The sequence below is a fragment of the Cynocephalus volans genome, chromosome 4 (genome assembly GCF_027409185.1).
Source record: "Cynocephalus volans isolate mCynVol1 chromosome 4, mCynVol1.pri, whole genome shotgun sequence".
Classification (NCBI taxonomy): domain Eukaryota; kingdom Metazoa; phylum Chordata; class Mammalia; order Dermoptera; family Cynocephalidae; genus Cynocephalus; species Cynocephalus volans.
In genome coordinates, this window is record NC_084463.1 from 14,440,862 (window position 1) to 14,468,760 (window position 27,899).

A 27,899-nucleotide genomic window follows, 5' to 3' on the forward strand; every position below is an offset into this window, starting at 1 on the left:
GCTCACTGGCTGAGCGTGGTGCTGACAACACCAAGCCAAGGGTTGAGATCCCCTTACCGGTCATCTTTAAAAAAAAAAAAAAGAAGTGACACTGTGAAAGAGGAGACCTGGGTCCTAGCCACAGCACCAACAGTGATTTTCAAAATATTTAATAGCCTGTGAGGCCAGGGCAGGAAGCACTTGGAAGAGATGCTGGCTGGTACGCTGGACACCAGCCCTGAGCTGGACAGCCTCACTTCTGGGGTCCAGGAAGAGGGGGGCTATCTCATCTTCTTAAGGGGAGAAACCCTCTCCTTCATGGATTTTCCAATCCTGTTGCTCCATACGTGGCAATGATTCCATTCTGCTGAGCAGCAAATTCTGTCATCCCAGTCCTCAGACTTCTCCAACTTTCCACAAGCCTGAACAAAAGCACCCACACAGTGAGAAGTCATGCAGCTAGAAAGGGAGGGACCTTCTGACATCACCCGCAGCCAACACCCAGTTGGGTGGAAGTCATTCAGGCAGGAAGGCTTTTGTGACATCTTAGGTATGTCACCTGTTCTGAGGCCAAACGGCCCATGAATGATTCCAGGTGTTGTTCCAGCCCCTAAGACAGGTGTTGGGTTACAAGACACATAATCATTCCAGTCTGGCAACTTCACCTGTAGGCCTGTTTTAATCAACCCGTCCCACAGTCCCCAAATCACTCCTGGAATACAGCGGTGGAAGGCAGCCAGCTCGCTAAGAGGACAGGGATGCTGGGCGTGAGGGACCCAGGCCTGCCCTGCACCTAGACCTCCTCTGGCCAGTGTTCACCAGGGAGTTCTGAACCTCTGGCCAGTCAGGACCCATTCCAGGAGGCCCTCCTCCTGACTTGGGCTGCCGAACTCAGCTCCAGGCAGCAGGGAAGATTGCAGAGCCAGCATGGTGAGTGTGGGGGCCACTGCTCCCAAAACTGGGGGAGGGTGGGGCTCCCCATAAAGGGCCTTTAATCAGCCTGAGAGGTTATCAGCTGAAAATTTTGTAACATCTTCCAGGTTAAAAAAGGGGTCACACCTGAATCATCCCCACACCCCAGCACCTTACATATCTCCTATCCACCTGCCTTCCTCTCTCCCCCCATTGCCAACAATCCCTGGACCAGCCAAAGCAGCGGTAGCCAGTACCAGGGTAGCTGAGGGTCAGAAAGGAGAAGGGGCTTGCCTGTTTGGGGCTGGAATTGAGCCAGGATCAAAATGCCAGCTTTCCACTTCCCCTTCCAAGGAGGCGCTCCAGAAGCTCAGCTTGTATGCAGAAAAGCCCATCCTCTGGGGATCCCAGAAGAGGACAAAAGTGGTGGCAGCCTGCCTGGCTGGGAGCTGCTTCTGGGGGGCACTGGGGAGACCTGGGGTGCCTCTTGGGGGAGCAGTTTCCAAGGCAGATTACAAGAGTACTAACTATAGAATCAAAAGTCTAAGAGGCCAGCTCCCTTATTAGCTGAGCTGCCTTGAGGCTTTAATCTTTCTGAGACTCATTTTCTCCCTCTGTAAAACGGAAATAATATGATCCACAACACACTCCAGGCACACACACAGGGTTAGTGGAGAGACTGAATGGGCTCCTGCATGTGCACAGGCTCTGTAAACCCTGAAGCCCTGTGCAAATGTGAGAATTTATGCCTAAAGGGGAATCTGCTCCAGGAAGCAACAGCGGGGTGGTATATTCAACACTGACCCTTTGTCACCCAGGGAAGAAGCTGGGCATTGCTGCATGAGGGGGAGAGTTCAGGTGGGCACATTGTGGTGGAGGGGTCAGGCCTGAGACCCCAGAGGCAAGGAGGCACCTTGGCCTGTCTCTGGAGTAGGATCGAAGGAGCTCCTGGCCCCTGAGCTAGCCATTAAACCACCTGTGCCTAGTAACCCTGTTATTTCCCTCTAATGAGGTCAGGACAACCGTAGCTCCCAGGCCTGGGAGACAATGCTCGGCCCTGCCTTTCCCTTCCCCTCCCTGCCTCCTCCCATACCCACAGGCCCCTCCCTGGGACAAAGACTTGGAGTCCCTCATGGTGCTGATTCTTAACAATGGTTCTCCCTGGAATCTATTCAACTGGGTATGCCCAGCAAGGGCTGGAGCTGGTCATCCTGGCCTTGACTCATTACTGACCAGGAAGCCTCAAACACAGCATGAGCTGCCAGTCAGGGCATTGACCCCTGAGGTTCATCCCAACCCTTTTAGCTGCTCTGGAGCATGCTGGTGCTCCTCTCCTTGCCAGCCTGGGACAGATCCACAGTGTCTGGGTGGGCTGGGCTGGGGCTCAGGAACATGGCAAGTCAGCAGGCCAGCCTGCTGGCAGCAGGGCTCTGGGAGCATGTCCAGGGTCCACCTCAGATGGGCACAGAGTCCAGGGGCCCTAAGCTCTGGTGATGCCATCCTGGGCTCTGAGGTGATAAACTGAGACTTGGGCAGTGGAAAGGCCCTAGGGGGCAAAATAGGCAAAGAAGGGCAACTCTCTCTGCCTTCCCACCTGGGTCCCTCCCTCCCTGGGATAGGGGACTTGATGTCTCTGCAACCCCAAAGAAACTCTATCCAGCCAGCCACCATTTAATCCACCCCTGCCATTGGCCAGCCAATAAATGGGGAAATTGGGGCAGCGAGTAATGCCCCACCCTGGAGGTGTTCAAGAGAGTGTGACAAGTGTAGCACCAGAGGTGACTACAAGTTACCCGGGAGCCGAGGAGGCACTAGATTCTCTGTAGGGTAGTTGGGAAGTTGTCCCAGTAGAGAAAGTATTTGCGTTGGATCTTGAAGGATGAGCCAGCTCTCTCCAGCAGAGAAGGCAGGAAGGGTATTCCAGACAGAGGGAACTGCATTGAACAGCAAAAAAAGAGTGGCAGCTTGGGGACAAGTGGGTCATGTGCTGTGGCTGGAGCCAAGGGCACAGGTTAGGAGAGGGGACAGGCTGAGGTGTGGCCCCCATGGGGTGGTCATGCAGGCCCCCTGCCAAGCTCAGGTTCAGGTCCCTACCATGCCCAGGAGCTCAGTGGGGCTGGGCTGAGCCACCTGCAGAATTTGGCATGGGCCACCTTCCCCACCAGGCAGGGCAGCAGGTGTCTAGCTCTGTGCATTCTCTCCACAAAGGGTAGCATTCCTTGACCGTGCCAGCACTAGAGACTTGCTCGCTGGTGAGAGAAGTCAAACGTGGATCCTGCTCTTGTGGAGCTCAGAGTCTAGTAGGATGGAGGATGGGGAAGGGTAGACAGTTATCAAATAATCACACATACTTGTATTTAACTAACAACTGAGATGCCGGCTGCGGTGCAATACCCAGGGAGCCTGAGAGATCTGTGCCAGGCATGGCCTCGCTGGGAGGCAGAGAAGGCGGAGGCTGAGAGCAGGGCATTCTGGGCCGAGGAAACAGCCCTTGTGAAGGCGGCAGCAGAATCCCCCAGGCCCTCTTCCATTTCCTGGGCTCTTCCCTCCAGGCCTTGGGGTGCAGCTCTGTGCCTGGCTGCTGACTTGGAGTAGGGGTTGAGGAGCCAGGCCTCCCACAGGCCCCCAGGCCCTGCTCCTCTGCTCAACCTTCCTTCAGCGCTGCTGAGATCCCAGCAATCACCTGCAGCAAATGCCCTTCACCCCTAGCCTATCCCCGTGACAGAGCCCAAGAGATCTGAGGAGCTGGATGTGGGAAATGAGGAGAGACCAGTCCAGGGGCATTGGGAATAAGGAGAGAGATCAGGGCTCAGGAACTCAGGGCAAGCTTCCTAAAGCCCCAGAACCAACCCAGGACAGCAGGAGACAAATGCTCTCCAGGCCTCAGATTTCCTAGGTGCTTCTTCTGCCCTCAGCCTTCCTTCTTGCTCAGATGAAAATATTAGCCTCAATAAAGCACTTCAAGTTCTCAAGCAATGATTCTCCAAGACAGTGAACTCCCCCAAATCTGAAATGTGTTCATCTGTGACATTTTTTATAAACCTGTTGCCACCAGACTGTGGCAACTCTTCAGGACAGAAGCTATGTCTTTTCCTTCTTTTAGCCCTAAATCTAGCACATGGCTTGGCATGGAATAGGCACTTGGTAAGTGTTTGAGAATGAATGAATAAATAAATAGTAGGTAAACGATTGAAGACCAAATCCCCTATAACCAGCTTCTGATTTATCTGACGCTGAAAACAAGGGTCACCAAGTTCAGTTGGAAAACATGCCAGATTCTATCAGATTTACCAAGATGTTTTCATCACAGATAGGGCTGGGTGTGAGGGAGGGACAGGCCTGAGCCTGCCTGGAAACCCAGTGATAGGGAAGAGGAAGAGTCGGAGCCAAGCCCATGTAGCAATCCCCCTGCGACGTGTTTAAATCCACCTCCCAGCCTGCCACTCGGACTATCATGATTGCAACAGAGAAATTTAGAAACCAGACTCAAAACCACAACACTCCTCCCCTATTCCTTGCTCCCAGAGCAGTTTCTAGCTTCCTAGCACAATCCACATGCAACCGAAAATTCTCATGGATAGCAGCTGAGAGGAACACTTCAGGAAGAGGATGAGAGATTGAGATCGCCCCTTTCCAGGGGTGGGCAACTATCCAGGGGTGGCAGCAGTATCTTCTGTCACCAAGTATCCTGCATGGGCTGGCTAGGCTTTGCGGGCTGGAGTGGTTGAGCTGACCAAGGCTTTAGGCATTTCCTGCGATCTCAATTTCTTCCTCTGTAATATGCATGAATTTGTTCATTCATTCATTTAGCATTTATTGCCTGAGCATCTAATATGTGCTAGGCACTGCAAGAAACTGTGGAAGATTCAGAGAAGAATATGCAGAATCCAGACCCTCAGTTCCATGTACTCCATAGATGGAGCAGGACAGGCTAAACTGCTTCCCTGACCCCAGGCAGAGCAGGGCACTCATTCACCCGTAATGTCAACAAGAAGGGGGCATCTTTAGCTGAGATCAGCTACCTCACCTTCATCCTACCCTGGCACTGGGGACATCACTCATGATCACATCTTCAATCCCCAGAGAGGAGGGGCCAGGCTGCCAGAAGGACCTATCCTGACAAGGACGAGTCAGTTCTGGTCTTAAAAGGAATGACAATGACAACAGCAGCGTCTCCTCTTTAGCCTAACGCAACAAGTGCAGCATTTTGTGGCTGGAGAAGCACTTCCACATCCAGAATCTACCTTTCAGTCTAACACCAACTCTCTGAGACTTTGTAGTCCTCATCCTGCAGAGGAGGAAATCAAGGCTCAAAGAGGTTAATGACTTGAAAGGGTCACTCAGCCAAGAATAGTCAGAGCTGGGTCTCTAAACTCTGAAGTTCCCTCCTTCTCCCCCAAGATGTGGACCCATAAGAACAGCACCTGGAGTTGCCCTAGAACCCGCAGAACCAGGGAGCCCCACTTCCCTATGCAGAAGCGGATGATTCTATAATAACGTATGCATTGAGTGAAGACTGTGTCAGCTGGCACGACAGGGTGAAGGAAAGACACTGCTTCTGCAGTGAGACCCCTTCCCTCGCTAATCTCCTAAAGGTCACTAGAGAGAAACACGTGAACAAGGGGAAACCAGTGGGCGTCATTAACTTAGACTTTCAGGAAGACCAAGATAAAGTTTCATATCCAGTGCTGCTCAGGAAAAAGAAAAAAAAACCCAAGTTACCATGAGACCATTAAGGACAGAAAATTGATTTAAAGAGAGAAAATTGTAAGTGAATCAGGCCTAGGACTAATTGTATCTGTGGGAGGAGACAAGAGTTTTCAGACTAACAGAAAGTTCTTCAGAATCACAGGCCCTAAGGAAAGAAACTTAGAGGTCTTCTGGGTGAGTGGTTTCCCCAGATGTGTTTTGGCCTCAGACCCCTTTGCCCCACCGCAATCTAATGTAGAACCCTCATATGGAAAACAGAAAAAAACAGAACTGTGATGTTTGAAAGGACTGTGGCCCCCACCCTCTCCGACCCCGCCTCCCTCCCCTAGCAGGAGCTGGGGGTGCCACCGAATTCCCCAGGTATGCACAGAGCCCTTATCTGGCTGCAGAAACCTCCTTCCCAATCCAGCTGCTACACACACACCTTCCGTTTCTAGGAAGCTCTAATTGCTTAAAACAATCTTCCTTTACCCTAAAGAAAGGGCTTTCTGTAACTTCCCCGGTCGTCCTTTGCTTCTTGCTCCAAAGGGCCGGCCCCAGACCAGGGCTTACGCATTTTAAAGGATCACCTTATGCTTCCATCCTTCTCTGGCCTGAATCCTCTGCCCTCTCTTCAGAGAGAGTTCATGCAGGTCGCATGACATCACTTCTGGTCCCCTAACTGTCCTGATCACTTTCCTCGGATACACTTAGTCCGTATACTCCCCCCCTGAAGTCAGGCGCCTTGACCTATGAAATCATAAAAATAGCTGCCATTTGTTCAGCTCCTATTACATGCATGTCAGGCCCTCTGCGAAGCTCTTTCTCATTAATAATGAAAAAATTTTGAGTATCTGCTATGGGAAGCACTTGCCAGTTTCTATTCCAATATTGTTATTAATTATTAATAAAAATAATAGAATATATGCTCCATGGGTATAAGAACTTGGCCTCTTGTTCACTGCTGTATCTCCAGCCCCCAGAACAATGCCTCACTAAATGAATACAGTATTATTATTGCTGTTATTATTATTATTACAGGGAAGAGTTATTGCATTCTTACTATGCACCAGGCAATGTGCCGTATGCTATGCATATTTGGGGCTCATTAGGAGGAAGACTTACTAAATCTCTCTTTCTTTCTCACACCCAGACACAGACACACACACACACACACACACACACACGCACACACGCACACACGCACGCACGCACAAAATTGAGGCTCTCAGTAGTTTAAATACCTTGCCTAAGGCCTCAAGGTGGTGAGCAGCAGATTCAGACCCAGGCTGCAGGATTCCAAGGCCTCTGCTCTGTTCACTGTGAGACACTGTCTCTTATAGCAAATGACCGCCCAGCAAGGGAAAATTTCACAAAGCACAGAGTTATGAGTGGGCAGGAAAGTGGTAAAGGAACTAAGCTTATGTAACCACAAAGTAATAGATGCAGAGAAGTCACACCACTGAAGCACTATTTATAGGACCATGAGTTCAGAGTTCACAGGAAAGAGATCTAGGAGTCACTAAGACTTTGCCAGGAGATTGGCTGCAGGAGCCAAACCGGCCCACCCAAGGCTGGTTATCATCAGAGCATCCGGAACAAATGAGGATGCTCAATTCTGCCCTTATGCAGACCCTCCCTGAACACTGTGTGGAGTTCTGCTCCCCAAGCCTCCAGGGTAACTGGAGTGGAGGGGACTAATGTTCACTTACGAAACTCCTCTGTATTTCAAGCACCGTGCCAGGCACACCACATGCCTCATCTCACATAATCTTCACCAACAACCCTTGAAGTAGATCATATTCTTCCCATTTTAAAGATGAGAAAAATTAAAACTCAGGAAAATTCATTAACTTGCCCAGGACCACATGACTGGCAAGGAACAGAGTGAATTCAGGCCAGTGTGCCTGCTTAGGAGGAGCAGGAACAGGGGATAAACCCCTTCTGATCAAGGCGGCTGAGACCCCTCAAACTGCAAAGACCAACCGAAAGGGACCATGAACAGCCTATAAAATCATGAAAGCAGCAGACGGGGTTCGGGTGGGCTTGAAGAGGAGCATGGCACCTAGCAGGAGAAGTGCCTTACAGAGCCTTTCTCACTATTACCTCGCAAAGTCAGTGTTACCATACTGGCGCTCCAAGGGAGGAAACTGGACAGGAAATGTTAATTGATTTGCCCAAGGTTGCTCTGCAGGAAAATAGAGTCAGACCTTGTAACAGCAAAGTTCTTCTTCCCTCCCCATCTTTTCCCTTCCCCTTAAAGCCTAAAGGACAATTCAGGACAAGCACAAGGGAGCACAATTTTTCAAAGACATTATAAACTTTGTGCAATTATTTTATAAACGTCAGATTGCATCGTGAATGACAGCCTCTTAGTTCAGGAAAATTGCAATGTTTATGTAACCCCTCTAAGCTTTAAGACCCATCAGCCCCTCCCAATGGCAAACCCCTAAGGGTCCCTGTCAGTCTGGAAGTCTGAACTGTTGGCCTGACCCCCGCTGGCTCTCTGAGTCCCCTTCAGCCATTGTCCAGGCATTGCCCTCAGGTGTGCAAAGGTGGAGTCACCTTCCTTCCCATCAGATCCTGCTGGCAAGGGAAGGTGGATTCTGACAGACCTACTGGGGGCAGAAAGAAAGCTGAACAAATAGAATTATTGAGAACTCAGAAAGGCAGGAGAGAATAGACTTCTTCTCCTGAGACCAAAAGAAGCCTCTTGGATTTGTGAGAACCACACTCAATAGCACTGTTACCTGGAAATGAGGGCCCTCCAACAGAGAGCCAGGCATGTACTAATACCTCACTCCTGCCCTTCACATTGTCTTGCCATGTGACCTGGGGAGAGAGAGCATAACCACTGTGCCTCAGTTTCTGCATTTGTGAAACAGGGATAGTTACATCTTTGCCCTCTCCCCAGCCCCTATGCCTAAACACAAAGAGCTCTGTGGGAACACAAAGGCTGATTCTTAAGTGACAGAGCTGAACAGCAGGCTGGCAGCAGGATAACGGCAGGCCATCTGACACCTCCTGTCTGTACCAGGCTCTGCCCTGGAGCCATTATATGCTGGGATGGGGGCAAAGGTTCTCGGCTCAAATTGCCAACAGGTCAGCACCTATGTGGCTTAGAACAAGGTGAAACGATTTCTAATGTAGCAGCCAACGCTGAGGTTAGCCCTAAAGGAAAACATGCTGCTGTAAAGGACACCTAACCGCAAGTCAGAGATAGTGAGAATGCTTCCTGAATCTCCTTCATGTGACAGCTTGAATACCCACCTGTGCATGGCCTGAACTGGGGGTGGGCCTGCCTGGAGACAGGGTATTAGGTCAGAGGATCCTTGGAAGCCAGGGTGATTAGTCGTCTCTGAGAACCTTCCATGCACTCTCGGCTGCTGCATCCCAGCCAGGCTCATCTTGGGAAACTGACACCCTCTTCCCCTGCCGTGTGATTGTCCCACCCTCCATGTCCCCCCTCCTCACCTTACCTGTCATGGCTGAGGCACCCAAGGGAGAGCGTCCTGTTTCCAGCCTAGCAAAGACATCAAACTGCCTGTCCCAGCTGCAGGTTGAGAAGATACAATTGCTTGCAGCTGGTGGGGGTGAAGTACAGGTTCAGGGGTCAGAGGGCAGTGTGAGGCCCCCCAGAGGAGCCCCTGATCACCTGAGCCATCTGTGGCTGAGCCCCACTCTTCTAGCTAACTGTGAGCAGCCTCCGGGTCTCTTGGCTCACCCAGAGAACTTTCCCCGCCTCCTCCCTTGGGTCCCCCTTTCCCACTTGTCACTGGCCTCAGAAACCTAGCTGCCACCTGCCAGAGCCTCAGAGGACCTGTTTATCCCATCACCTAGCAACAGCAGCATCTCTAACTCTAGTTTCCCTACAAGACCGGGGAAACCAGGGCCTTGGCCCCCACGGGAGCTTGAAGCTGCACAGACTGGAGCAGGGCCAAAAACTCCCCTTTTATATGCCCCTACTTTCCTCTCTTCATCTGCACCTCGATCATTCTAGCTCTGGCCCTACTGACTTCTTTCCAGAGCAGGGCAATGCAGAGTCAGCATTGCAGAGAAGGAGAGAGAAATAAGTCCCTAGGGGTGGCTGCTTGGCAAGGAAAGCAGACAAAGGAGCTGGCCAGCTGCCTCTTCTTCACCCAATTATTAGCCTAGTGAGGCACTTGCCCATTTCCCTGTGAGGTTATTAACCCTTCTATCTGCTTCATCATCTCTGAAAGAGAGCTCCCAATTACCTGAAGGGACCTGGAGGCTCAGAGAGGCTGAGGAGCATGGCTAAGGCCACACGGCAAGTCAGAAGTCAAGATGAGAACTCCTACTCCCCAGGCTGGTTCTTTGTGGCTTCTCTGCAGCACACTTGATCCTCACCCCATTTGAAAACAAGAGCTGCCTGGTGCCTGGTTCTGTTATCTCTGAGCTGGAGGGGAAACAGGACCCTGAGAAGTCCATTTGCCATTCGGAGCGAACTGAGCCCAACTAGGGCTCTGGGAACTAAAACCGTAGTCGGGGGAGGGTAGGCGGGAAAGAAGGAAGGAGAAGCAGGTGAGAAAGGGGGCAAGCCTAATGGAAGAGAAGGAGGAGGGCTGCTAATATGAACAAAGCCCCTCCTCTGTGCCGAACCCTGCACCAGGCCCTTTTCCCAATAAGCTCTGCAAGGGAGGTCTCTTACCCCTATTCACGGATGACTCAGCAGAGCCAGGAACTGAGCAGAAGCTGTCTGTCTTCAGACCAGGAAGGGCTGGGGAGATGACAGGCAATCTCTGCATGTTGATTGCATGCTAATTATATGCAACAAGACTACATTGCAGGGGAGTAGAGATTAAAAAGGACCCAGCACCTGCTAATGACATTTACCCAGACAGGTTTCTGAAACTGCGGGGAAACGAAAACGACAGTCCATTGAATCCAGAAGCCTGGCCCCAGGAGCTGGATCTATTACTTGCTCTGAAGCCATAGCAACTACTTCATGTATTTGAAACTTGGTTTCCTCTTCTCTAAAATGGAAATAACTTCTCGAGGTCGTTTGGAGGATTAAATAGGATAGCACTTAAGAAAGGGGATACTGTAATTGTATAACAATACCCAACTGCAGTAGTCAATTGTTCTGCCTCCACATTTGGGTCTTGAATTAACATCTTTCTGCTACCAGTGACCAACTGAGAAGCAGAAGGAGATTTTCTGAGCTAATCAGGCAATGGCAGGTGTTTTCCAGCCATCAAACATCCACCCTCCACCCGCTTCTACCTCCCCACCTCACCCTCAACCTCCTCTGGCTTGGGCCCTCCTGGGCCCTGGGGGCCTGGGCATTCCTGCCCTTCCACTGCACTCCACACAGCAGGAGCTTTATTCCCGGATGAGCCCCGGGTCAGACACCAGCTGGGCTGGACCCATGAGTCAGGGCTCTGCAGCAGACTGAATCAACAGAGCAGACAGGCCCAGCCCAGCCAGAGGCCCAAACAAAAACAGAAAGGCCAAAGCCTTTGCTTGGCTGGGCTGGGCCTGGGCTGTAGCAGTGATGGCCAGGGGCAAGTTCAAGCTGGGGATAAATGAAGACATTTCCAGCAAAGCTGAAGGAAGCGCACTTGTTCTTTGGTGGCCTCTCAGCATCCTCCCTCACTCTGTCAACTCCAGGACAAGATGCTCCCCCTGTCTGGCCTCAGTTTCCTCATGTGAAAATGAGGGAACTGCTGGGGTGGTCTCTAGAGGGGCTTTCAGCTTCACATCCCCGGGTCATGGCAGGGCCCCACCACAGGGATGAGGCTGACCGGATTCCCTGAATCTTACCGGTACCCACCTCTCTCAGCCCCATTCTCCCCTTTCCTCAGCTCAGGATTGATGCAGCAGGCCATAAATCCCTGTTTCTATCCTGCTCTGGAATGTCACTGACATGGCTGGTTCCTAATCACCACTCACAGGAAATGCACCCACCTCCTGCTCATTAGCCCCATACCAGTGACCTCCAGAGCTCCCCTTCCCAGAAGTTCATCAACCCATCATCTTCAAAGAGCTTCAAGAAAGCCAGAGAATGAGCCACTAAATGGAGGCACTCAGGCAGCACAAGAGCCAAGGCAGAGCCTTGTGAGGACAGCCAGGAGACGGCACTCTCACTTTCTCTCTGAACCTTGGGTGCATGGCACTGGATGAATCTTTGACTCGTGACATTTTTCCCTGGCGGTCCAGCAGGGCCCATTCATAACTCCTTAGCTAGTTAGTTGGTTTTAAATTACAGTAAGCCTCCATAAACCCACCCCCCCACACAAAAGCTTGAACTTAACAATTGCATCTAACCATGAGATCCCCTCCCTCCTACACACATCCATCCCCCTGCTGAGGGTGGTGGGCAAGTCTCTTTAGTTTATTAACTCAATAAATATCGACTGTACATCTTTGATAGGCCAGGAACTATACTTACCTTCCAAGGTAAGCATCATCCCAAATCCCATGGTCATTCTTCCCTGGCTGCTTTATGAAAAAGATTCTGTGCTATATGCAATCTTTTGAGACTTACTTTTCCCCTTAGTATTAAATTGCTAATGCCATCCATGTTATTTTGTGTCCTTGTAGTTCATGACCACAGTGTAATATTCCCTGTGTGCATAGACCACAGTCACAGCTTCTTTCTCTTTTTTGGCAGCTGGTCGGTACAGGGATCTGAACCCATGACCTTCGTGTTACAAGGCTGTCCTCTAACCAACTGAACTAACCGGCCAGCCCACAGTCAGCTTCTCAAAGGCTGGCCTGAACTGAGTCCTGAAACTGAGATATGTTCATTAACTCTTTCCTCCAACAAATATTTATTCAACTCTCGCTATGTACATGCATCGTAGGAGACATCGGGGATGCAGTGATTAATAAGACGGTCATTAATAAGACGGGTCCCTGTAATTCTAGCTTACAGTTTTCATTTTGTTTATTTTTTCTCTCTGTTTTGTTTTCAAACAGGTGTGGAGTTTTTTCTGTACAGTATTCAGTAGGTAGCATTGAAAACATTAGCCGCTGTTGGGTACTGGAGTCACGTCAGTTCAGGGAGGAGGAAGCCATGGCCCCAGAAGGCAGACTGTAAGCCTCCTTTGTTCCCTCTGTGCCTCGGCTTCTAGCACAATTCCAGGCCCATGTAAGGTGTACAGTCAGTTTTTGTTGAATTAATAATTAACAAAAGAGACTTGCCCTACCAACCTCAACTAATGCAGGCATGTGTGCACAGGTGGACTCAGTGAAAGGAATGAACTGGCCAGGGAAGGGCCCACCACATGGATGCTCTTAGCATCCCTCCAGCCAGCCCCCCTCTAGCCTACTACACCTCAGCAAACACCCTTCCCTGCTTAACTAAATCCCGAGGGCATCCAGTCTGCAGGTGAGGCCTGTTGCCTTTATCTTCCAAACACACACGGAATCCTGCCACCAGCCTCCTCTGTCATGTCCTCACCTCCCTCCAGCCAGGCATGCCGATCTCTATTCAGTTCCTCTAACCTCCTTTGTAAGCTTGTTCCTGCCTGCTTATCTCCTTCTAGTCATTCAAGTCCCAGCTCAGTGTCACCTTCACCAAGGACCCTCCCCAACCACCCTGACCCCCCCCAACCACCCTGACCCCCCCCAGACGTCCTGCTCTAAGTCTCCAGCCAGGCACTGCCTCCTCTCACCACTTTGCTCTCTGCACAGCACCTCCCATCCCGGCCTTCTCTGGCTTATCTGTGTATGGCCTGTCCTCCCCCTCCCGACTCTATCCCCTCCCTTGTCAGGACACAAGCTTCTCGAGGGCAGGCCCTTGGCTGTCTGGTCTGGGCACTGCTCCCAACCTGCTGTAATTACATAATTCTTACTTATCTTTGAATCCACAGCTCCTGGAGCAATGCCTGGTACAAGGTAGACAATCCACCAACATTCACTTAGTTTAGTAATTAATTACTTAATGCACCCATCTTGGTTATCAGACAATTGGTATCAATCTTTTTCACCTTTGAATTGACTGAGTCAGATGAAAGGACTTGGTAAACTGTTCTGTGCCAATTGTGGGTGAGTTACTATTGGTATTATTATTACTGACTCTGTAGCCACAACAATATAGAGTCACCTCATCTTCATCCTGGGGATAGTCCCCTCCAGACAACCCTGGCGATGGTAGAGAGATGGTTGGGAAAGAGCTGCAGTGCAGATCCCAGAGCTCCGTTCAGCCCATAGTCATTTACTGAGTCTTTACTGGGTACAAGGCTAATGCTAACCACAAAGTGCACAAGGGCAATAAAGAAGAGGGACCAATACTATTATTATTTGTCAGATAAAACACCAAGGTCAAGGGTTTGGATTCCTGGATGGCCCAGCCACCAAAAAAAATAGATAAAATAAAATAAAAATTTAAATTAAAAAAGAAGAAAATGAACCAAAACAAAAAGGAAAGAAACAGAGATGCTTGACTACAGAAGGCCTGCACCAAATGCTGTGGGAGCACACAGGGTGGGAGGGAAGAGGGGAGGGAGCCACATGTGTGAGCCTGGCACTTTCCACCCCATGGTTCATTTAATCCTCAAGTAGCCCTTTGAAGTAGGTGTTACTACTTCACGCAGGGTTAACCTGAAGCTCAGATCTTGCCCAAAGACACACAATTACTAGGGGGCAGAGCCTGTATTCCAACTCAGCCCCTGCTGACTCCAGAGGCTGGCTGGCTGCTACACCACCCATGGCCTAGTGTCACCAAAGGGCAAGGCTGGGCGTGTCCTCCGACAGACTACAGACTAGCATTGGAAGGAAAGGAAGGAGCAGCTCTTTCCAATTGCTATGTCCGTGCTGTGCTTAGCCATGGGGGCAGGCAACACCCAGGGACTCCCTATATTTAATCTGGGATACCTGCCCAGGGATTGGAAGGGCTCTCTTACTCCCAATGGGATTGGAAAAATTTCTAGCCAGAAATGCACAGGGTCATGTGGCTCCTCCAGCCACCACCTGGCCGGTCATGTCCTTAGCACAACGGGGCAGGCGAGTTCCTGGGTAGGCACCTAGACCACAGGAAGAGCTGCTGCTCACCCAGCCTAGGGATTCCAGATCCCATGCCAGACTGGGAAAGGGAAGAAAGAGAAGGAAGTTTCCTGGGTGGCCAAAGAGAGTGAGGGAAGGTTCAGTGGGCATGAACCTTTTCCTGGCAGGAAGGGGGCTGCACGTACTTTGTATGTGAGCCTTTGTGTGAGTGGCTCCTACGTGCACCTCTGTGTGGCTGTGTGTGTGCTGAGTGCACGTGTGAAGTGGTGTGAGCAAGTGGAAGACAGGCCTTTGTGTGTGTTTGTGTACGTGTGTCAATGGTGACCTAAGACCACACTCTCAGATATACCATAAAGTTCTGGCAGTTTTTGATTTTGTTTTTATTTGTTTTCTTAGGTATAACACACATTCAGCAAAGCACTCCAATCTAAAGAATATCACTCAATAAATTTTTACACATATAAACACCAATGTAACCAACACCCAAAACAAGATCTAGAAGTTTTCCAACATTCCAGAAGGCTCCATTGTGCTCCTTCCAGTAACGACCCTACCTCTCCAGTAGTAAGCACTATTCTGACTTCTATCACTATAAATTAAAGTTTACCTCTTAAACTTCATATAAATGGAAGAGTATACTTCAGACAGAGTATACTTTTTTGTGTCTAGTTTCTTTATCATTATGTCTGTGAAATTCACCTGTCATTGCATTTAGCACTAGTTTATTCTTGTCTATTGCTGAATTATATTCCATTCTATAAATATACCACAATTTATTTATGTACTCCAACAGTGACAGACTTGGGTTTTTCCCAATGCTTAGCTATTATGAATGAAGCTATTACAAACATTCAGGTACAGGTTTTTGCTAAACATATGCACTCATTTCTCTTGGCTATATCCTGCAACAGAATTGCTGTGTTATAGATTATAGAATAGCCATATGTTTAGTATAAGTAGATTCAGCCGAACCATTTCCTAAAGTATTTGTACAGATTTACACCCTCACCAACAGTATATGAGAGTTCCAGTTGCTCCACATCCTCATCAACACTTAGTATTGTCAGCCTTTTTAATTTTAGCCATTCTGGTGTCTATGTAGAGGTATTTCCTTGTGGTTTGAATTTGCATTTGCGTGATAAGTAATGATATTGATCATCTTTTAGTACTTATCGGCCACTTGGGTGTCCCCTCTTGTGAACTGTTTAGGTTTTTACAGAAATACAAAATCTATAATAGACAATTGATTGATGAATACAAACAGTAGAGCAGAATCATCTCAAGCAATTCAGCAATACATACAACAGCCCAGCAACCAGTAGTTTCTACAATTGCTAACTGGTTATAATTAGTAAACTAGATGAACCAGGTCAAATAGGTGCATGACTGAATTTTTCATACTGAACCAATTATTTGGATATCACAGAGACCCCCAATTCAAGGTTAGCAGGGAGGAGGAAATGCAGACAAGAACCAAGAACCTCCTCTAGGCTGCTAGAAGTTCCCTAGCTCAACTCACTGACTGTTTTTCCTTCAATTACAGGATCCTGACAGTGATCAACCCCTGAACAGCCTCGGTAAGCTCAGGTCTGGCCTTCCTTTGTCCATGTCAGCCTCTGATGTTGTTATCTAGTAAATACTAAGCCACTCTTGCATGGCCCTCACCACCACCACCAGGTGCCAAATGTCGTGGGCGACATCCATCCACCCATCCATCCATCATTCAACAAACATGTATACTAAACATGTAACTGTAAGCTCCAGGATTTATTCTAGAAGTAGGAGGCCTGGTTTCTGGGGAAACAGGACCAACAAACCTAAAATCCCAAGAGCAATAATTCTCCAACTCATTCATTCAGTTACTCATTCTCTTATTATTCAGTAAAATTGTGAATACCTGCCATGTGCCAGGCCCTGGGCTGAATGCTGGACTATAGTAATAAATAAGACAGCAGCCAAAGCCCCTGCCCTCATGGGGTTCACAGTCTGATCATGCTGCCAAAGAACAAGATGGACAAAGGCGTTTTCATTGGTAGAGAAGAAAATGACAGTGTTTGCCTGATTTAGTGGAGAAAAATAAGTTAACAAATAGAATGTTCCCAAAGTTAAGGGCTTTTTTCCTCCCGTTATATTTTCTGAAACCATCAATATCTACTCCTGGTAGCCTGCTGGATCAGCAAAACCAATGAGCAAGGACAAATTAATATGAACAGATCAGTAAGAAAATGGCCAATCCCACTTATTTTGACAGCTTATTTGTTTTTCAGTTCAGGGTCAGGAGTTAATAATGATTACAGACAAAGCAATCTTCAGCAAGGAAAATGGTACCCAGTGTGTACTTTGGAATTTCATATATCGATAGACCATGGTATCCCCAAAGAACACCAGGTTTCCAAGTGCTCCACCACCTGAGTAAGCCTAAGAACTACCAAACCAGAAAATGAGCTGAATTTGCTCCCAGTGCCTGCCATGAAGGGAGCTTGGGAAGGAAAGATCAGTGCCACTCAAGTGGTCAGGGATAACACCATAGGCCAGATCCAACAGGATGAGTAAACTGTCACAAAACTAAAGGGGGTGATGAGGGTCTTGGTTGTGGAGGGAAGAATTGGAGCTCTTTAGACCCAGAGGTATAAGAATTAATATGGGTTGTTTGAAGACCAGGGAGTGAAGCTGGCCTATGCAGAAATGGGGGTTCAGAGGACTAGCCGTGGAAGTCCACCTGGCTGAGAAGGTGAAGCCAAATTACACTGGCTTTGAATGCCCAGGAAGAGTGCAATCCAGATGTGGAAGTCATGGGGAGCCCCAGCAGGCTCTTGAGCAGGGAAGGGGTGGGATGAAAGCCATCTTTTAGGAAGTTCTGCCTGGCAGCAGTGGGCAGAACAGGCTGGAGGACGGAACAACGGCAGGCAGGAAGGCCACTCGTAGCTCAGTGTGTTCATGAACTGAAATTAGGTATGAAAACCCTCCCCTTCCTGCTGAGGGAAGCAGGTGATCCCTGAGAACGTCTGGGAGGCAGAGGCATTGGGCTCTGGACACAGGGGCTTGTGTCTCCCAACACGTCATTCACTCTCTGAGAAAATAAACTAATCTCATGTCCCCAAAAGCAGATGCTCAGTAAATAAACCACGCATGAATAAATGAACGAAATGTCACCATGTCCATGGCCACAGGAAAGAGGACAATTCTGAACACTGGCTGCTGGACCTTTGAAAACAATATCAGCTGACATTATTGATAACCCACTTGAACCGGGTCCTGATAGTTTATAGGCAGTAACACTTCCAGTCCACATCCTTAGTGTCTGGCCTCCGTATCGGAGGTTAAAACTCTCTTTTAAGGAAACACAAAGTTTCCTAAGCTTTCCCTTATCAACAGATTCATTAATTTCAGCACTGATTGGGCACCAGTGTCTGGCAGGATGCCATTCTCTGCTTTTGAAGAGATGAGGGATGGGATAGAGACAGACACGTGACTAGCCATCACCCAAGGCAGAATAAAAAGAGACCTGTGAGAAGGAGGGAAGGGGTGTGCTTAAGAGAACAGAGCAAACAGCAATCCATTTGTTCCTTTAACAAATACTTGCTGAGTGCCTACTATGGGCCACTGTTCTAGGCACCAGAGACTCATCAGCAAACAAAACAGATAAAACATCCTATCTTCATGGAGTTTTCATGTCAAAGTTGGGTGGGAGGAGACAGAAAATGTATAAAATATGTAAAATGTAGAGTATTTAGAGGGGATGAGTGCTTTGGGGAAAAAAAATAAGCAAAGAAGGAAAATGGAAATGTTGGAAGATTTCATTTTAACCAGGGAGACTGAGGAAAGCCTCACCAAGAAGGTGACATTGAAGAAAGATCTGAAAGGGCTGGCCCGTGGCTCACTCGGGAGAGTGTGGTGCTGATAAGACCAAGGTCACGGGTTCGGATCCCATATAGGGATGGCCAGTTAGCTCACTGGCTGAGCGTGGTGCTGACAACACCAAGTCAAGGGTTGAGATCCCCTTACCAGTCATCTTTTAAAAAAAGAAGAAGAAAGATTTGAAGGAGATACAGGAGGGAGTACATGGAGGGGAAAGGCCGGAGCTGGCCTACGAAGGGACTTCAAAAAGTTTGTGGGAAGATAGAATTTAAAAATAATACGAATCTTTCTGTGAACTTTCTGAATACCCCTCATATTGCTTTCTCAGGTTCCTCGGGGTTGCCACCATCCCTGCCCCAGGTCTCCCTGGAGGAGAGGTCCCCATGGCACCTCCTCTACCTATTGCCTGCAGGAAGCTGGGACTTAAATGAACCTGTCTCTTACTTACTGAGAATGTCACTTTCCAAAGCCTTTCTCGTCTCCTTGGGTAACCACGTGAAACGGACAATGAAGTTATTATTACCTGTGTTTCAGGCAGCGATAGGCTCCTACGTGCTCTCCCTAACCCCAGACTCTTTTGTTCCAATCCACCTCCTCCCTAATGAAAGATTCATCTTTATAAATATTAATTTGATTGTATCTCTCCACTGCTTGAAAACTTTGGATGGCTCCTTGCTGCCTAAAATCCAAATTCCTTAGCATGGTAGTCAAGAGTCTCCACCAACTGACTGTGTCAGTCCCCGCTCCCCAACGTGCTGTTACCTACCTTGTATTCCGGGCACACGGGTGGCTCCCACTTCCCCACCTCCATGCTTTGCCTGGGCTGGTCCATTTCTACCTGCATTTAAGGGCTACCTCCTGAAGAAGCTTACACCAGTCTAATAGAGATGGTGTCTCTATTATAACATACTTCATCTTGCACCTAGTGGGACTGGCAACTGTGTCCCTGTCTGCCTCTTTTCCCAGACTGTAATCTCCTAAAAGACAAGGTCCATGCTGGGGCCTGGCTGTTTTTGGATTCAGCTGGAGATGGGTGCCATTAGGATAAGTTTTTATTAAGTGTCTACTAAGCACATACTGTGCCGGAGGCCCCTGCCCTCCTGAAGCTTATAGTTTAATGAAAAGGTAAGTCAGGAAGTCAGGAAAAGTATAAACAATAGTCCAGCAAATGGGTATGTGCCTGGGTACATGCTCGAGGGACTCAAACCTCTTCCAGGGCAGACGCAGGTCAGACTGACCTGGGTGGAACATCCTAGCACAGGCTGAGGCAAGACAAGCGGGAGCTGGGGCTGGAGGCTCATTTGACAAGCACTTGTGAAAGACAGGTGAGCCTGGTAAGTGAGAGGAGGTGGGTGACCATCTGCTGAGGAAACTGAGCCTAGGCTGCAGGGATAACCCCCATTCCCACCGGTGTTAACCGTAACTGACCCCAAGGCATTCCTGCTGCAGGCCAGAGGGTGGGAGGCTGTGAGCCTCAGCAGGGGAGGTCTCCGAGTGTTGACTGCACGTTCTTCCCCTCTGACTCTCCTCTCCTTGCAGATGTCACCCCCCTGCGCAAACCCCGCAAACCCCTGAGGGCCTTCAAAAAGGTGTGGGTCCCCATCATTGCAGCACTGCTGATCGTGGCAACCATCATCATTACGGCTGTCCTCAGTAAGTGACAGCTCTTATCTGACTTTCTCCCCCTCAGTGAGTGACACCCTCCACCCTCATCCCCTCAGTAAGTGGCAGCCCCCGCTTGACATTTACCCCCTCAGTAAGTGGCAGCCCCAACCACACCCTCCACCCAACCACCCCGAAAGCCAGGGGCAGGTATTTGCATAAAGCTTTGCAAAAAAAAAAAAAAAAGTTTATCTATTGTAACACCAAGGTCAAGGGTTCAGATCCCCTGCTAGTCAGCCATCAAAAAAAAAAAAAAAAAAAAGTGTATCCACCCTCCACTTTGAAGGGAGCCTTCCTCCAAGAGTGAAAGGGGGAAATGAACTCAGCCTCCATGTATCCCAGGTGGCTTCTATACCAGATGACTTCTAAAGGGAGAGCACAGGGCATTTGTTACAAACCCACATGGGCAATTTGCAGGGGAAGCCACGCACCCTGCTGCCTCCTCCCCATCTTCTGCAGATTGAGAGCTGAGTGGATCTGAGCAGCCCCACTGGCTGGAAGAACAGAGAGCATTTCTGCTTGGGAGGAGGGAGAAAGCCAGGAGGCAGCAGGAAGGACCACCCGGGCAGATGGCACCCCTCCCCACCTTCAGTGCTGTCTGCATCACAGCCAGTGCCTGAGACCAGTGTGATCTTGAGCAGGCCACTGTGCCTCAGGCAACTTATCTGTGATAAAGAATATTAAACCGCATGAGCAGCAATTCCCATGGTCTCTCTCAGCTCCCACATCCTGTGACTGAGTCCTTGCCCTCATCAGCCCCACAGTCACAGCAGGGAGTAGAGCATAGGGGATCAGAGTAGGAATCAGGACACCTGCTACTTGCTGCTGTGTGACCTTGCATAAGTCCCTCAACCTTTCTTATCCTCAGTCTCCTCACTTGTAAAATGTCCTGCCTCCCTCAGAATGACATCGTGCATAAAAGACCTGGATAAAGAGCAGGTTGTGCAAAAGTGTGTGTCCTGCATTGTGCAGTGATGGGACCTGGGACACACATTTGCTACCCAGGGTAGGACTACCTGTGCAATGAGGGAATGACTGGCCTTTTGGGAGGCTGCACTTGTAACCATGGTGGCATTTCCACCAGCAGCAGCCACCTCCTCGTAGGAGGACATGCAGAGATCCTCTGGTCCAACCCCTCATTCTACACTGAAGCACGGAGGTTCAGAGAGGAGGCTTGGCAGTTGGGGACAGAGCTGGGACAGGACCCAACCCCCAATTGGAGCAGATTCATCCCCATCTCATGGGAGTAGAAATGCAGATTTACCACATAAACACCATCCAAATCCCCGAGGGCCCTGGGGGGTGTGAGATGCAGATAACCCCTGTCATTTCTTCTTGACCTTGGCTGGCCCAGCATGATGGTGATTTTGCAGCAGCATCAGCACATTTGTCATCCTCTTTTATTCAGGGTAATATTCAAGTGAGTTTGCATTCTCTGAGCATATGCCCTGCCACAGCGGAGAGCCAAATTCTTGAAGGGAAGCCAGGGGAGGCACCAAAACATAATTTAGAGTTGGGCTCTCCTGGTCCCAGAAGGCCCTGTGTGGCTTCCAGGCCTGGGTGTCCCAGATTCTGCAATCAGGTGGTAACTCAGTCCTTCATCTTGGGCTAGGTTCCCTCAACCTTTTGGCTTCTGGGGTCTCAACTGGTGACACTGTGCCCTGGCTTTGTTCCAGGAGTCTAGGGTGGCCCTGCTGTACCCTGGTTCCTGACCATGAACATATCTGACCTGCTCTTTCTCCTTTGCTTCACCGAAACCAGGAGCATGGGGGCCGGCAGACGACGTCTTGAGCTACCCCAGGGAGTTAGACGGACCCTGTCTGTACCATATTAGCACTCTGTGGCCTTGAAAAATAAACCCTAACTCTGATTCTCCCTATTTGTAATGTGAGTTAATGATGACACTTGCCTCCCAAGGCTGTTGTCAGGATTCCATGAGGTAAGGAAAGGTCCTAACATGGTGATAAGTGGGGACCATGGTTAGACTTATGCCCCCACCCTTAGAACCAGCCAGGAGAGACACTGGACTGGAGAGGGGAATGTCAGGCCAAGGAGAGTTCAGTTAGGAGGGAGAGGTTCCTTCCTGCCAGGTGTGGGTTTTTGGCTGTGGGTCCTTACCAAGGAAAAGTTTTGTGACATCTGTCCCCTGAGGGGTTCAAAACACATTTCCATCCTCCCAAGTCAGCAAAGGAGCAACAGAATTTGAAGGCAGCCTGCAGAATCTGAAGACAGCAGACAGAAAACAAACAAAACAACCTCTTAATGGTCTTTTCAATCCCAGATAAAAACACCCAGTTCTAGAACTGTACTTGATAGTTACGAGACACTTTCACAACTTGCCAGCTCACCCCATGTCCTCAGCAGCCCTGTGAGGCAGATATTGTCATCCCATTGCACAGATGAGGACATTGAGGACTAGGACGGGGAAGTGATTGGTGTAAAGTTGCACAGTACATGGTTGCAAAGCCAGGACTCAGAACCGGGTCTTTGGACTCCAGGTCCCTGTTCTGTCTTCACCTCTGTGACCAGACAGAATACTAGGGAGTAAAAGACTGTAGCACCTGTCTCTAAATGTCACTCACACACACACTGTCTCTCTTGATTTCTCTGCCATCTTGTGAGCATGAAGAAGGTGTTATTATCTCCACTTTACAGATAAGGAAGCCGAGGCTGAGGATCAAGCACATCTGCTACTAGGTGGCAGAACTAAGCCTAGAACCCGTCTACCTGTCTCCAAGCCCCGCACTGTTTTCAGGAAAACTCAGCCTCTCCCTGCCCTGCTGCTGCTTGACCCTCAGCCCTCTCTTCCCTCCCTGTGCTTGCCTTCCAGTCAAGGTGATTCTGGATAAATACTACTTCCTCTGCGGGAAGCCCCTCCACTTCATCCCAAAAATGCAGGTGTGTGACGGCGAGCTGAACTGTGCCTTGGGGGAGGACGAGGAGCATTGTGTCGAGAACTTCCCCACTGGGTCTGCAGTGGCAGGTGAGTCCAGGAGCCGAGGGACAAGAGTGGGCACAGCAGGAAGTCTGCTCAGGTCCCCATGGCGCACTGTACAGCATCTGCCAACCTGCTTGTTAGTTTCGGTCTCTGTTGTACGAGGTTCTTGAGAGCAAGACTGTGTCTTGTCTACATTTAAATCCGAGTACTCCCCACACATAGCAACACTCAATTAACTGTCTGATGGATAAATGTGGACCAGAGGGGACAGGAAATTGTAACAGAGCTTGTCCCACTCCTGCTGTGCCTGGGAGGATTTGAGGCACAGGATGACCTTGGGGAGTTCCTCCTTTCCATGAAATCTGTTATTTCAAGGGAACTAGAAAAGAGACTGTAAGCCACTTAACCAGCTATTGCTCCTTCTATTCATTAGTGTGTATTGTAGCATGCTGTGTAACAGAACTGAGCTACATCCGTCAAAGGGATATGAGATGTTCTAGCATAAAAGCCCATGTTCTTTCTTGGACTGAGCTAGCCGGCTTGATTCACCTGGTACTTGGGCTCTGAAGAGAAAAAGATAATCCAGGAAATGGGTGATAGAGGCTTTCAAGGGGTGCTGAGTGACTTCCTGTTTATTTGCTCTTTTTTTAATTAGCGGTCAAATGCCTGCAGGCACCTGCCATCCTACTGCCAGTGGTATTTCTCACTCAATCTCCCCCTCTGGCCATACACGAGGCAGGACCTAGGTCCCTCACTGAGTTTCCCCAGGCTGAGAAAGCAGCATGGACCATGAGTAGAGTGACCACATAATGTGTCATCAAATCTGATACCTATAAGAACAAAAGGGGGCACTATTAATCATTGTGCCAGGACAACAAGTCAAAACGGAGATTGACTGCGGGACATTTGGTTGCGTATCTAACACCCAAACAAGCCTCAAACAGACAAAGCCTAATGGAGGGTGTCCCTTGATGTTGAAAGTGGTGGTGCTCTCTGCCGTTCCCCAGTTCTGGGCTGTGGGGGGTCGGGCTGGCCTCACGATGAGTTCTGAGAGGGATGGGCCAGATGGACCCCACTCTCCAGCTGACCCAGCCTCCTCCCCTCCCAGTCCGCCTCTCCAAGGACCGATCCACCCTGCAGGTGCTGGACCCGGCCACCGGAAAGTGGGCCTCTGCCTGTTTCGACGGCTTCACAGACGCTCTGGCCAAGACAGCCTGTGGGCAAATGGGCTATGGCAGGTACCCAACCCAAGCCTCCAGAGGCTGTCACCTCACCCCTGCAACCTCCTCTCTTCCTCTGTCTTCCTTCCTCTTTCCTCTTCTTCCTTTCCTTCCTGCCTTCCTCCTTCTTTCCTAAAAATACAGGCACTGGAGTCAGACAGAACTGCTTTTGAATCCCAGCACTTTCACTTACATGCAACGTGAAGTTAAATTTCCTAAGCCTCAGTTTCCTCAAGAGTTAATTGGGGAAAGTAATGACAACCTCATAGGGTGACTGTGAGGTGCTAGTGAGAGAATGTATTCTGCCCCTCCCCCCACACACAAACACATACATACACACATACACACAAATACACACACACACACACACACACCCCACGCACTTTTCTAGCTCCTTTGCAGTCCCCTCTTTTCCTTTACTCTTCAATCCTCACTCCTTTGTCCTGACTTTGCAAGAAGCTATCCATCCAGTAATACAAAAGCTTAATTTATTTAGTCAAAGTCCCCTTGGTTAAAATTTCATTTAAGCAAGCCTGATTTCATTAGGACCCCATCATCCACAATCCCAGCTCTCTCAGCAAATTTCAAAAGCAGTTCCAAATATGGAGTGGATAAAAAGGTGTATAGTTATAATAAGGGTAATTAGCTTATATATATTTATATTCATTTGATCTTGGCAGAAAACAAAAGAGGTAGTTATTATTATACGTATTTTATAAATAGGCTCAGAGAAGGAAAGTAACTTGCTTGGGTAGTAAGTAACTGAGAGGTAGATTAAATTTTAATTTAATTTGTGCCCAATACCCCTAATTCCTTGGCATCAGGAGTTGTAATGGCATCTCTGTTTCTAGGTTAGGTAATTCTCTCTTCTCACGGGGCTTCATCTCTTATGGAAGGGGAGATGAGAAGGTTGATCACCCAAAAATCCTAATTGCAGAGGCTGGAAAAGAACCCATGTATTCAGTTGCAGAGTGGGATAACCTCTTTCTGGAAGGCCCCAAACTTCTTCCGGATTCTAAGAACCTGGACCCAGAAACTAGGCAGAAATGATAACGGGCAGACAACACCAATCAATCACAGAACTCTCTCCCATACATCCCTAAAGCAGCCTCAAGGTCCTTACTCAGTAAGTGCTCCAGGCAGTTATTACAAATCGATCAGACCTATTTGCCCTCTCTGCTCTCTGGTTATCAGGCTTCTGCTGCTCTCCACCCTCCATGGGGTACAACTCCCATCACTCTCTAGAAAGGACACACTGCCACCATCATTTCCAAGGACATGAAGAAGGCACGCCCCGCACCTGCTATTCTCCCCTCCTCCTGCAGCCACCTCAGCCCAGCCTCCCTGCAGACAGCCCTTCCTCCCCCCTCAGTCCAGTCAACTGCTGAGTCAGCTGTCCCTAGCACCGCAGGCTGAGGCCTGATTATGAAACCTGGGTGTCTCCAGGGGTTCTTCAGATGATAGGCTCCTGGAATTTCTGCCCTTCTGGAGCTCACTAAGGCACCAAACCACCTGGTTATTGGGCTCTTACAAAATCAAAGTTGGTCAGAATTATTCATCAGGATGTAAAGGGTGAACAGAGGTTAGTTTCCTGGGAATGCCCATTTCTGCCATTGTCCCTCCTTCTGGGTCTCAGATTTCTCTACTTTGTTTCCTCCACCTGGATCGGAAGTCCTTCTTGTCCTAGGACCACAAAACCAAGGTGGGAAGTACCCTGGGGACCATCATTTTATAGAGGAGGAAACTGAGGCTTGGAGAGACCCAGAAAAAGAACGTGACCTGCTCAAAGTCACACATCAAACTAAAGTCAGAGCCAGGACAAGAACCTAAGCCTGGAGGGCTCTTAAAGCAGACTCTGTTCCTCCCAGGTCCAGCACCTGGGTCCACCCAGGTAGTCATTCAGCCAGTGCCATGGATTGACCCCAGCCTCCATGCAGAGCTTGTACTAGCATGATGGGGCAGGGAAGAAGGGAAAGATTTGAAAGAAGCAGATTCAGTAAAGGAACAATCAGAGAGATGGGATTAATCAGGGAAGGCTTCCTGGAGGAGGAAAGACTTAAACCCAATGTTTGAAAGAAGGCAAACACAGATTAGCAGAGGGAAAGAGGGAGGGGTAGTTCAAATGAGAGAAATGTTGATCTGGATTCATATGAAGACTGATCCAGTCCTGACCTATCTCCAAGAGGGCCATAAATGTACCTCTACTATTAAAGTTAGACCAGACTCCATGTTTGGAGAACCAAATATCCACATTACAATTCTCTTCAAGGTGAGATGGGAGCTAACCTGGGTCCCTTGCCTCTTTGTTCCCCCTGCTGTGAACCAGAAGAGAATGCTGGGACATTTAAAATAGGGACAGAGGGGGCTGGCCCGTGGCTCACTCGGGAGAGTGCGGTGCTGATAACACCAAGGCCAAGTGTTCGGATCCCATATAGGGATGGCCAGTTAGCTCACTGGGTGAGTGTGGTGCTGACAACACCAAGTCAAGGGTTAAGATCCCCTTACCGGTCATCTTTAAAAAAAATAAAATAAAATAAAATAGGGACAGAGCTGGAAGTTAAGGGGATCCCTAACATTCCTCCAGAGCTCTGTGTTCTGGGCTAGTAGTCCCCTGCCCAACAAAGCAAGGCCACGTCAGCACTGAGCTAAGGTTGAGTCCTGGAATACCAAGGGAATGTCCCTTACTATATAGCAAAGCAGCCCCACCCTCACCGACAACGACCAATACCACTCCCCTGCCACTCCCCCCCCTCTCCTGGGAGTGGGTGCTACTCCTATCATCTTGTTGTAATCTCTTGCCCCAGCTCACAACTCTCTCTCCCTCCTGATATGAGCAGCAGACCCACTTTCAGAGCTGTGGCAATTGGCCCAGACCAGGAACTGGATGTTGTTGAAATCACAGAAGACGGCCAGGAGCTTCAGGTGCGAAACTCAAGTGGGTAAGTGAGAGGACACCTGCTGGCATACAAAAGGCTAACACATGGAGGCTGCTCTTAGGGCTGTAGCCAGCTCACCTTGAAAAGACCAGCAGCAAGGAGACTGTAAGCCAGACAACAGGAAGAACTCCTAGCCAGGCAGATCATTAAATACCAAGAGCTGTAGAATCACATTTCTGAGAGGTTTTTCTGTGTTGACCTTTTTTTTTAATACAATGGACAGCTGGATAAGATGTGCTGACCTACCCAAAGGCAGAGGGATGGATAAAGTGAACTTTGCATCAATCTGAACAGTAAAACCAATGTTTTTTCCTACTACATTAGGTTCCCTAATAAATTACCCAATAGACAAGATTCCAAAGGTCAATTTGCCCCTCCCCAGGCCAGAGTAAGACCTCCCCACATTCCAGTGATCCAGGGAAGAGACTCCATGGCCCTTGTCAATGGCCTATTTATATGCCCCACCACCCTGCATTAGAACGCAGCATCTGAATGAATTCTGTCACACTACAGCAATTCCATCACACTGGCTCAGAGAGGATGCTGCCTCCTTAGCATTCAGGGAAGTTGCTTATTCATCGAAGAGTGAATCTTGGAAAGGACAGAATGGTAGCAGAATGATCATCTGCCTGAGATTCCATCGAAATCCCATTTTTCAGTTTGGAAAGCCCACAGTGTAGCAGGCTCTGTTCCAGGCTCTGCTCTCTTCCCTCTCTGGATGCCAGGAGCCAGGGT

The 27,899-nt window shown here is 49.1% G+C and overlaps 1 protein-coding gene across 1 annotated transcript in view; it reads left to right on the forward strand.

The window, feature by feature from the left end:
- Positions 1-725: 725 nt before the first annotated feature.
- The window catches only part of TMPRSS4 (transmembrane serine protease 4), a 35,320-nt gene continuing 8,146 nt past the window's right edge, over positions 726-27,899 (forward strand). Inside the window, exons 1-6 of the mRNA XM_063094503.1 lie at positions 726-909; positions 16,094-16,127; positions 19,948-20,061; positions 22,901-23,053; positions 24,117-24,246; positions 27,066-27,167. Of these exons, the coding sequence (XP_062950573.1) occupies positions 907-909; positions 16,094-16,127; positions 19,948-20,061; positions 22,901-23,053; positions 24,117-24,246; positions 27,066-27,167 (536 nt within the window). The 5' untranslated portion in view covers positions 726-906. The remainder of the gene's footprint in view (positions 910-16,093; positions 16,128-19,947; positions 20,062-22,900; positions 23,054-24,116; positions 24,247-27,065; positions 27,168-27,899) is intronic.